This window comes from Silene latifolia, chromosome 3 (genome assembly GCF_048544455.1).
Source record: "Silene latifolia isolate original U9 population chromosome 3, ASM4854445v1, whole genome shotgun sequence".
NCBI classification, from domain to species: Eukaryota; Viridiplantae; Streptophyta; class Magnoliopsida; order Caryophyllales; family Caryophyllaceae; genus Silene; species Silene latifolia.
In genome coordinates, this window is record NC_133528.1 from 120,399,303 (window position 1) to 120,411,231 (window position 11,929).

General features: G+C 39.8%; 1 protein-coding gene and 3 non-coding genes across 4 annotated transcripts; all 4 read left to right on the top strand.

The window, feature by feature from the left end:
- Window positions 1–5,780: 5,780 nt before the first annotated feature.
- Window positions 5,781–5,887, top strand: LOC141650266 (small nucleolar RNA R71). The gene has a single exon (XR_012546309.1). It is a non-coding gene; the product is annotated as a small nucleolar RNA R71 (small nucleolar RNA).
- A 3,789-nt stretch (window positions 5,888–9,676) lies between these two features.
- LOC141647930 (small ribosomal subunit protein eS30z/eS30y/eS30x) lies at window positions 9,677–11,096 on the top strand. Its single transcript, XM_074456305.1, has 3 exons — window positions 9,677–9,769; window positions 9,870–10,007; window positions 10,873–11,096. Exons 1-3 carry the CDS (start codon window positions 9,766–9,768, stop codon window positions 10,917–10,919), a joined length of 189 nt encoding a protein of 62 aa, XP_074312406.1. The 5' UTR covers window positions 9,677–9,765; the 3' UTR covers window positions 10,920–11,096.
- LOC141650381 (small nucleolar RNA snoR86) lies at window positions 10,313–10,429 on the top strand. The gene has a single exon (XR_012546419.1). It is a non-coding gene; the product is annotated as a small nucleolar RNA snoR86 (small nucleolar RNA).
- Window positions 10,580–10,705, top strand: LOC141650380 (small nucleolar RNA snoR86). The gene has a single exon (XR_012546418.1). It is a non-coding gene; the product is annotated as a small nucleolar RNA snoR86 (small nucleolar RNA).
- Window positions 11,097–11,929: the final 833 nt, after the last annotated feature.

The window sequence follows — 11,929 nt, forward strand, 5'->3', positions numbered from 1 at the left end:
TAATAATAGTTTTCCCGTCTTAAGTTAATATGGACTTGAGACGTTTTTCCCGTCTAACATAAAACCGTCACCATTCATTAGTAAGGCTAATTTATTTCGGACCAACCCAATTTCGACAACACAACATCCTCACCTACTCCCTTACTCTCTAAGTTAAATAATCCTTTATTATTATTATTATTATTATTATTATTATTATTATTATTATTATTATTATTATTATTATTATTATTATTATTATTATTATTATTATTATTATTATTATTATTATTATTATTATTATTATTATTATTATTATTATTTAATCCCTCTTCTCACTCCCTCTTATCCAACCCGTCCCCACCCCTTTCCCTTTCCTTTTTCTTTCCGCAGCAGAGACAAATCAAACCCAGCTCTGTAACAACAAAACCAAATACGCCATTGTTACCCCTTTCAACTGGAGATCCCCTCTTCATTTCTCGACCAAATGCCATAGTTTTAGTACCATTCTCTTCCTCATTCCTTCCCCCTTCTTTCAAAGTAAGCAAGTCTCGTTTTTGTTGTGATTTCAGATTGACCCGCCTAATGGAAGTCCCGATTTTCAGCTTCTTTATTTCGTTTTCTTGCTCCTAGTTGAAGAAACTGAAGACCCGGAGGGAAGCTCGTACTCTTTAGGCGCTTTCCTCGGAGTTTTGAAGGGCAAAAAGGTAACGGTGATAGGTTACTCGACAAATGTCAAAATTCCGTTTTTTTTGTCGTCTGTTTATGCTTTTGTTTGATAAAATTTGAACCTTTATGCTTTCTCATTTGTATGTTAATTTTCCGTCTCAAAATGATCTTTGGTGGGGTATTTGAATTTCTGTTTTTGGCACAGTTCTGGAAATTATAGGAGTTGAAATTGGGATTTGTTTTAAGCACAAAAATCGGGACATCTTTGGGGACTGTTACAATGGGTTGAGTAAATTTGTTTTATGATTGTTTTAAGGACTGTTTGGGCTACCATCTTTGGCTCGGTTTATGTAATGTTATGGGCAGTCGAAATGGAGGTATTAAACGCTGAAATTGAGACGGATAGATGTTGAGTTTTGGGGACGGGTTGTATGTATTTTAGGACTGTTTTTGAGTCGTTTTGTGCAGGTTACTCAAGGACTGTATAATGCTATTTTGGGACTGTTTTTTAGTCTGTTTGTGAGGGCGGATTGCAGGCTATTTTAGGACTGTTTTTGGGACGGTTTTGCTTGCGTTTTAGGATTGTTTTGGAGTCGTGTTGCTGGCTGGTTGGTCAGTGGCGACCTATTTTACAAGGTCTGTCACAGCGGGATGTACTGGGGGCCGAGTGACCTGGGCAAGGGCATGCCTGGCCTCGGCAGAGGCTCGCTGGGCACGGATTGAAGCCTGGCATGGTGACCATGGTTGGCCAGTCGCGGCTGGTTGTTTGAGGTCGTGAAAGGGGCTGCCTAAGTGGCTCCTTGAGTCATGGTCATAGCTTCTTTTGGCGTCTAGTAGTCGGATATTGCTAACAATTTCACTAGTCATTTTGGTACCAATGAAGTAGTTTGTGTGAAGGGTCTGAGTTGGTTCACTAAATGGGAAATTATATGAGTGAGATTAAGGTTAATGTGGCATTTGTATCCTGTAAGAGTTTAATTTCATTTGAAGCTTGGAATTACCGTATTGAAGTGTCACGTAAAACCTATGTATACAACAAGTGTCTAAAATTCGAGATAATAGTCTAAGATTAGTTATCTATTTAATTTCCGTCTCATGCTTTATATAGCTTAACTCGTTAAATACAGTTCATTTATATATTTTTCTCACATGAATCATAATTGTGGAATTCATTATTTGATTGTCCCATTTATATATAAAATGACGTGCTTTCCTTGTAATACGCATCCAATTCGATTATTTACGCTTTGTAAGTAGTAAATGGTCTATCTTACATTTGAGTCATTTATAATTAAATTCTTGCTTTGCTTATTATAAATGGTTCATTTCCGTTTATTTACATTTTTTTATTCAAGTGACAAGTATTTAAGAAATGAGTCACTAATCCATGTATACAAGTATAACTCGACTTAGATTGTCTTACTTGTATTATCATTCGCTCATTATATGTATTAGTCTCATTCCAATTTGAATCATATCATTTTGTAACATTCATTTGGTTGAGTCGTATTCTTGTAGATATGCCATAATACTATCTTACATGCTTGATTCACATTTACGCCCTACTTGTGCTGTTCTGGCAAGTATGGGTTTGGCCTACTTGTGCTGTTCTGGCAAGTATGGTTTTTGGCCACTTGTGCTGTTCTGGCAAGTGAGTCTTATCTTAGTCTTTCCGCCACTTTCGTGCTGTTCTGGCGATTGCGGTACTCGGTCTCCATTAGTAGTCGAGTCTTGGGTGCGTGCTGTGCTGGCGCACGTCGAATCGGGATGTACACCCGAGAATCTGCAGATTTAGACTAGGACCGTATCATTATCGTAGTCCTACCCTGCGAAATTATAGTCTAAGAGTAGTAAATGTTTGCATTCTGGATGGTCGCTTTGGTATTGTCTCCTTGAATTACGTAAACATTCCTTCTCCTTTATTTAGCATTGCTTATATCTTGCCTACTAGCCTATCTCATTCTTTTTCTTATACTTTTACTCTTAAATATGTAAGATCATATGTTTAGCTATAATTCCATTTATTCATATCTTATCTTAACATGATTATCTGTTTATGTGCCTTGTTATTTCCGTCTTGACATTTTGTGGCTGGGAGAACCTTGAGTTACTCCCCACTGACTGTGGCTTTCATGTTTACATGAATGACAGGTTCGTGAAGATGCATTTGTGGGGTTTAGACGTGTGAGCTAGCGAGCACCTCGGACTAGTAGTTTGTTTAGTAGGATTGGTTAGACTCACCTTTTATCATTTGTCATTCGAGGGATATATTTTCCCTCACCTTGACGTTTGGATAACTTAATCTTTATTTCCGCATTCTTTATTTGTATTTTAGATTTTAATGAATCCGCGCTTTAAATTTTAAAAGTTTCAAAAAATTTCCTAATTTCCGCTCGAATTTATAAGTTATGTTTTCCGCGTTATTGCGGGGGTTCAGAATACCGGCCTCTAGAAGTTTCAACACTTCATTTTTCACCACCTCGACCATCTTTGGGTTAATCCGCCTAAGACCGTCAACCTTGGGTTAACTCCCCTCTTCCAAAACTATTCTATGCATGCACAAACTCGGACTTAGGCCTTTGATGTCGTCAATGCTATACCCAAGTGCCCCTCTATGAGTTTTCAAGATTTCCAAAAGCTTCTTTTCTTGGGACTCGCTTAGGTTAGCATTAACGATCACCGGGTAGGCCTCTCCCTCATCAAGGAAAGCATACTTGAGTGAGGGAGGCAAGGGTTTGAGTTGTACCTTTGGAGGGAGAAAGCCTTCCACTTTCTTCAATAGTTCCTCATCAACTTCATGGTCCTCCTTCATTGCCTCATCATGCAAGGAGATTTGAAAAACCTCTTCCATCTCCGCTTCTTCACGGTCTACTTCATGTACCACCTCGTCTATCAACTCAATAGTGCTCAACCTTTCCATCTTTGGTCCTTTCATCAAGTTCGGTAGGTTAAATTCGACGTTGTTGCCCTCGATTTGGAAGATTAGCCGCCCATTCTTCACATCAATGAGAACTCCTCCGGTAGCCAAGAACGGTCTACCAAGGATGATGGGAGTGTGGCTATCCTCCGGAATATCGAGGACAACAAAATCGGCGGGAATTAAAAGCTTTCCAACCTTGACGGGTACGTCCTTAAGCACCCTCATAGGGTGCTTGACGAATCTATCCGCCAATTGGAGAGTCATTGAAGTGGGAGCAAGGTTTTGAATTCCGATTTTCTTGGCAACCTTCAAAGGAATAACACTTACACTTGCTCCCAAATCACAAAGAGTTCTAGATATGGGCACACCACCTACTACGCATGGGATTGAAAAGCTCCCCAGGTCACCAAGCTTAGTGGGCATTTTATTAAGGATATGAGCACTACATGCCTCTTTCATAGCCACTATTTCTTGGCCACCCAAGACTCTTTTCTTTGTCAAAATATCTTTTAAAAATTTTGAGTAGGTTGGCATGTTCATTATCACCTCCGTAAAGGGTAGGGTAACCTCAAGTTTCTCAAGCATGTCACAAAACTTGGCATACTTAAGGTTTTCCCTACTCTTTATGGCTCTTGAAGGGTAAGGAATTTTAGGAATAAGTTGGGAATTGGAAGATACCTTTGGAGGAGTCGAATTCTTTGTTACCTTTTTAGAGTGTTGCAAAGGCACTTCTTCAATATCTTCTTCCTCATAAGGGAGGTCTTCCACATATCCATCAACATCCTTGTCTTCTTGTATTACCCTTCTAGACAAATTTTCACAAGCCTTCTTCCCTTTCTTGTCTTCACTAGCCTTACCCAATGGTTCAATGGGTGAGCTTTCCTCTTCATCATTCACTTCCACTTTATTCCCCTTGGGATCTTCATCCATTTCTACCACAAGGTCCTTGTAGGGGTCCTCAAGCTCTACACCACTCCTTAGCACTACCGCATGAGCATGGTGGCTATTTGAGGCATCCTTGGAGCTTTGTCCTTGGGCCAACAAACCACCGGGCGGCCGTTGAGGGTTAGCCATAGCATGAGAAGCCATCCTAGATTCCATTTTCCTCATGTCCTTAAGGAAGGTAGCCCTCAAGTTTGCTTGTTCTTGTTGAGTTGCCTTAGCAAAATTTGCCATCTCTTGACTATGTTGAAGTTGCATGTTCTTTATCATCTTCAAAAGCTCAACTTGAGAGAGCTCACCTTGAGGTTCTTGATAAGGTTGGTTGGCTATGGGTAAAGGGAACCCATAGTCATACCGAGCATTGGGACCTTGGTTGTTGTTTTGCCCCCCTTGGTAGTTAGCCCTAGGACCATTGTTGTTGAAGTTTGATCTTTGACCTTGTTCTTGAAACCCTTGAACATACCCTTGCCCAAATCCTTGGTTTGCTTGATTCACTTGATTCCCTTGGTAAAACCCTTGGTTGCCTTGATTTCCACCAAAATCTTGGTATCCTTGTGCTTGATTCCCATAATTTTGGTTTTGATTGTTGTTTGGCCATTGGTTTTGATTCCCGGGATTAGGTCTTGGGTTGGGGAATATTCCCCTTTGTTGAGCAAAACCGGGTGGGTTGTTTGGGGCTTGTGGTTGAAGGTGTTGTGGGTTTTGAACATTGGTACTTTTGTAGCTAAAGTTGGGGTGGTTCCTTAAACCGGGGTTGTAGAAATTGGTATTTGGATTGTAGACGTTCGGGTTGTTGAAAGGTGGTCTTGTGGGTCTCGAATTGTTGTTAAAGCTTTGAAAAGCGTTAACCTCTTGCACATTTTCATCGTAGACACCATTGTAATTGTTGCCACATAAGTCATATGTGTGACCGCTTCCTCCACAAAGTTCACAACTTGAGACTTGAGCCACTTCCTCCATGGGTGCCCCATGTGAGGTTGCGGCTTGGTTCACTTGATTTCTTGAAAACTTCTCAAATTGTTTTGTGAGTAAGTCGAGCTTGGCATTTGTCTCGGAATTGGAGGCGTTTTCCTTAGGAAACTTCCCATTCCTTCTTAGCATGTTTCCTCTAGAACCATAGTTTGCCTCCGATTCTACCATTTTCTCGATCAATGCCGTGCCCTCTTCATCACTCAAGTGATCAAATCCTCCCCCCGCAGAGGCATTTACCATCTCCTTAGTCCTTGGTAGCAAAGTTTGGAAGAATGTTTGAGTGATGTACCATTCCGGTATTCCATAGGGGGGGCAACTTGCTATCAAGTCTTGATAACGGTCCCAAGCTTCACCCAAAGACTCCCTATCCTCTTGTTGAAATGTATGAATCTCATTACGGAGCATCGCGGTCTTTGAGGAAGGGTAATATTTGGCCATGAATGCTTTAGCCAAGGCATCCCAAGTAGTGAAGGTATCCGGTGGGTGAATGTTCAACCATCGGTCCGCTTTGCCCGTCAATGAAAACGGAGACAACATCATTCTCAAGGTGTCTTCGGACACCCCATTCTTCTTCATCATTGAAACTTTCCTCTTAAACTTCCGGAGATGAGCATAGGCATCCTATTCAATATGCCCCCCAAACAAGTCCTTCTCAATTAACCCGACTTGGGCGGGATGCATTTCAAAGTTGTTCGGGGCCAAGGTGCCAAAATTGATAGGGTTACATGAATCATTAAGGTTAGGCCGGTTATGATCTCTAAGAGCCATTTGTGGTGGTGGATTTGGTATTTGATGTGGTGGTGTTTGAGGTGGACTATTATAATTAGGGAAGTTATGAAAAGGGTTTTCTAGTAGAGTCTCAATTGTGAGGTTTGGTTGAAGTGTGGTTGTGGTATCAATATTTTGTGGGATGTGTGAACTTGGTTGGTCAAAGTTTGCTTAAGGGGAATTATTCCTAACTCTCTCAAGGGTCCTTGTCCTCAAGGTTCTAAAAAGCCTTTCGGGGTCGGAGTTGAAGAGAAGAGCTTGGTGGTTCCTTTTAGGCATGCACTTGACAAATCGTTAGTCTCCTAGTGTTTTTACACACTAGGGGAGGGGAAGGCAAGAAATCACACACTCTACAAAGAACACACAACTAGTAAAACAAACTAACAATTGAGATAAGACTAAAGCAAAGACTCTAAGCAAAAACTAAGCATAACCTAACGCCATCCCCGGCAACGGCGCCATTTGATAGTAGGGATTTTGTCGTCGTTTCCCTTTATCAAAACAATTTATAAAAACCCAATTAAATGTAGTATTTAGTCGGGTGTCGAACACGAAGACGGCGGGGGTTCCTACTTAGTCTAACTACGAGTCAAGTCTAGTAAAAAACAAAGGAAAAGGGGTTTGATTTAACTACTAGATGCAACTAAACAAAGTAGTATGAAGTATGTGTTCGATTGATTAAAAGACTAGGGTCTTCGGGGTTACGTAAATGAACTATGGGCGACAAGTCGATAAAAATAGTCTAAGGTGAGGGTTTTGTCCTAGAGGTGGTTACCAACTTTCATTGAGCAACAACTATTTCAAAACATGCAACAAGACCACCAACAAACTTTCATTCAAAGGAGGAATTAAGCTACTAAGACAAAAGGCACTATCTTTCACTCACACAATTCGTCAAACACCTTGTATGCAATGTTAAGAAAGACAAATTCCTACACCCAAGACTCAAAACTAACTAGTCATGCCCACTAATCCTATTTAGGCTCCCCCTAAACCCTAGAAGGGTAACTACTCACTCATCATGTTTCTAAAGGCAAGATAAACAATAAAGATGGAGTCTTTAAGCATAAACATGGTGGGAGGATGAATTCTACTTCTAAACATGCTACAATCCAACAATAATTATGAATAAAGATGATTTAATCTAATAACAAGGATGAGTAAACTAAGGGTCCGTTTGGATACAATTTTAGGAGGGAAGGGGAGGGGAGGGGGAGTGAGGGGAGGTGAAGGGAGGGGAGAGAAGGGGAGGGCAAATGGGATGTGGATGTTTGGATAACAAAAATTATGAAGGGAAATGGAATGGGAGGAAGGAGAGAGATGAAGAATGGATGGAGGATTGAAGGATGCTAGTGATATAATTAGAGTCCAAATAATGTTTTCTTTCCAAATCTTGCCACCATTGAAAAGATTATAGTTTGTTCTATAGGAGAGAAGATAAGTCCTCTCATTTCTCTCCCCCTCCATTTCCTTTCTCCCATATTTTTTATCCAAACAAAGTAAATTAAATCCCTCCCTTTCCCTCCCCTCCCCTTCTCTCCAATTCCTTCAATCCAAACGGACCCTAAAAGACACAATCTTTAACACAATCAACTCAAAGATTGAATCTTTGGGTGTAAACAACAAAGATAAACAATGAAAAGGTGAACAATAAAGAAAACAACAACAATCAAACAACAAAGATGCAAATTTAACATAAACAACCAAACCAACTTAAAGAAAAAGCAAATGTAAACCAATGAAAATAGGGAGAGAAATAATACCAACTCAATAGCAAGAAAAGGAATTAGGATAGAAAAATAAAGAAGGAGGAACCTTCAATCTTCTTACAACCCAATTTCAATTACTAACTAATTGAATAACTTGTCTAATTAAGGAATGATTAACAAAATGATTAACAAAGTTTGAGACTTGGAAAAGGAAATAATTGCAGATCTGGGAGAGTGTGTACAAATGGTTAAGCGAGGGGGTATATATAGTTTCCACCAGGATTAGGGTAGGATTTGAAATGGGCTTGAAAACACGAGTCTGCACTCCCGGCCGGTCAACCGGCTGCCGGCTAGGTAGCACCAAAACGGACACGGACACGGGACACGGACACGACACGGACACGTGACACGGCATCCCTTGAAATTTAGGACACGGGACACGTTATCTAAATTTAATAAAATATATATTTTATAATTATAAACGTTCGATTTTATTTTTATAAAATTATTTGATATTAAATTTAAATAAGTGAAGCTAAAACTTGCCTTGATTATAACTCATTTTCATTTACTATCCAAACGAATCTTTTAATCAATCTCTTTCGACAGCTCATTTCACGCTTAAAGAACATCATTCACCTCAAATGATGTCCAAATGTCATGGACACGCGTCGGACACGGCCGAAATACCATGGACACGCGTCGGACACGTGGCCGAATAAATGTAGAAAGTTAGACACGGCTTTATAGGTGTCCGACACGTTTCGACGTGTGTCCGAGGAGTGTCGGTGTCCGACACGGTGTCGGACACGGGACGGCTGATTAGGAGAAGTGTCCGTGCTGCTATTTTAGGTCGTCCGGCCACCGACCTACTGGGGACACGTTTGACTTGAATCTTGACTTCGGGTTTGGGGAACTCCCGGTAGGGTGGCCATATCTGGTCATCTGGCCTGGGAAGTTCTGTAACTTCCTTCAAAAACTTGTGATTTCGGCTTATATGTTCTCCCCAGTAGGCTAGCCATTCGCCGGCCACCTATTTGGGATGCTCCTTGCTTGATTTCGTCTTGATTGTATACACATGCACTCCCAGTACCAATTTGTGACGATTGCAAACGGCCAAACTAGTGGAATACCTCTCAGCATGATTCCCTTATTCTTCCATGCAAAGCTTAGTAAACACGTCATCCTTGCTTCATTTCACCCGTTGCCGCCTTAATTTCTGCAAGGAGGCCACAACGTCATAGTAAAGGGAATTGGGACACGAAATTCGAGAAAGGAAGTACAAAACCGACTCAAATGGAGTCGAAAAGCATGAAATTAGAGGGGAAAAAGAGTGCAAAAGAATCCTATATCAAGAACCAGTTTAGTTAAATTCAACTCCTTTCAGCCAAAAAGAACAAAGCCTAAGAGTTAAGCCCTGTTCTTTTCGGCTGAAAGAAGTTGAATTTAACTAAATTGAATGAAGTTGAAATAAGAGTGAATTTGTGAAGAGATAGACTAAACTGAACTGAACTGAACTAAATAGAACTAAGATGAATTGAAATGAATTAAAATTCAATTTAGCTCCATTAAGTTAAGTTTAGTTCAGAAACGGATGAAGCCAAGCCACACTTGGGCTAAATTCGAATTATTAGCCCGGTCCAAAACCAAGCAGTAAAGGGTTATTGACCCGACCCACACAAAGTCAATTAAATACCATATTCAGAAATCACAAGACGCTTCTGAAATAAGAGTAGGAAACCCTAGCCGTGAAAAGCAGCAGCATTTCTCCCCTCTCCGAAATCAAGCAGCAATCAATCAACCACCATGGGTATGTATCAATCAATTACTCTTGTTCATCTCTTATTCTCAACCAACAACAACAACAACATTAGTCGTTTAATTTTCTACTGTTGTAAATAATAATGCAGGTAAGGTACACGGATCGTTGGCGCGTGCAGGAAAGGTGAGAGGACAAACCCCTAAAGTAGCCAAACAAGACAAGAAGAAGAAGCCCCGTGGTCGTGCTCACAAGCGTCTTCAATACAATCGCCGCTTCGTCACCGCCGGTATTCTTCTCTTTCCATTTTTGAGAGCTTTTCCGCTTAATTTTCTCATCATATCTGGTTGTCTTTTTTGTTTTCTAATCTACTATTTTAAGTATCTGAACTGAACTGAATGAAGCGGAACGCTTTTGTAGTATAATTATACAACTTGGGTAGATAAAGATTTTTTTAAGTTGAATGATTCGAGTAGTTCAAGTTTTTTTTTTTTAGTTTGAATGATTGGATGTTAGTCGCAAGTGATGTATTACACTTTTGTTTCCAGTAAATGCATCTGTGTGTTTCTTATTGTACATGAAAGCCAATTTGTAGAGCAAGGTCATCTGATTAAATGATGCTTAATCTTGGTTGGCAATATCAATTTTACGATTCTCCGTGCCTTTCACATTTGTTTGTTTTGATTGTGGCCTCGAACAAATCGTTACTATTTTCAGATTTTAACCAAAGATGGTGTACAACTATACGTAGATAAGCTTAGAATATATGTTGAGCTTTCTAGTTGTCATGTTTATACATGTTTTCGTTGTTTCGTTGTCTGTCTGAAAATGTGTTAATTAGCTGTCAAATGCCAATTTGCAGAGCAAGTTAATCGAATTATAATGATGTAAATCTTGCATTGAAGGTTGGCTACAATAAACAGAACGATTCTCCGTGCCTTTCAAATACATCAGTTTTGATTGTGGCCTCGAACAAATCGATACATTATTTATTTATTTTTTGCATTCATGCTTACTATTAGTGAAACATATTTATCATAGCTTTCTGGAAAGACCATGACTGTAATATGGTGTGATTGGTTGGGTTGGAAAGTTGTCTAGATTATTTTCCTGGGTGAAGATATCTGATATGCTCATCTGTTGTTGCTTTTCAGTTGTTGGCTTTGGAAAGAAGAGGGGCCCTAACTCATCTGAGAAGTAGAGCTGTCAAGGAAGTCTGAAGACATGATTGCCGTTTACAATATTTAGGACCTGTTTATTTTGCACACTGTGGGTGCTTTTTTGACACTCAACACAATTAAATTTCCTGTTTTAGACTTTGCATATGGTAACTGAGATTCCTATTTTAAGTCGTAACTGAGACCCCTTTTGTTCCCAATCTTGGCGTGTGTTTCTCTTGCTGCCATATATTTTTGGAGTGCTTTGGAGCCGTGTTTCTAGCAAAATTGGCCAGTTAAATAAACTGACCCTGTATCGCCTAATGACGTTTATGCCCTGTTTCTCAGTTGTAATTTAGACCGAGATTGATGGTTTAGATTTCAATATTGAGTTTGTTTCTCGGCACTTCTAAATGTCTGCTCTTTACAGTGGCTGACCTGAATTAGTAAGGAGCATAAATTATTGGCTAATTACAAAATTGTTATATCACGCCCCCTATTTTACTTGTTACGCCCCCTACTTTTTCATTTATTCCTTTTTTGCCCTTGGACTTGAAAATTAATTAAACTAAAAATAAATATTGTTTTATAGTTATTGATTTTCGGAGACGGTTTTTTACATTAGTGTTGAATAATTGTTGTTTAGAGCCTATTAGGGTTGCGTTTTTGTCGTAAATATGCTGCGTTTTTTGGTAGTAACAATCGAAATAGTTTAGGGAAAAAAAAAAAACAATAAACGACGGTGGGTAGTGTCACGTGAAGTACATGACGGAGCCAAGGCCTTGTCATGTGACTTACATGACGGTGCCAGGGCCTTGTCATGTGACTTACATGACGCTACCATGGCCATGTCATGTGACTTACATGACGCTACCATGGCCATGTCATGTGGTCTGCACGACAGTGTCTAGGCCATGTCGTGTATTTCACACGACGGAGCCTGGGCCGTGTCTTGTAACCCACATGACATAGGTTTTTTTTTTTTTTTTTTATCGTGTATAATGTATTTGTTTTTTTAATCGGTTTTGTTATTTAAATACATTAAAATAATTTA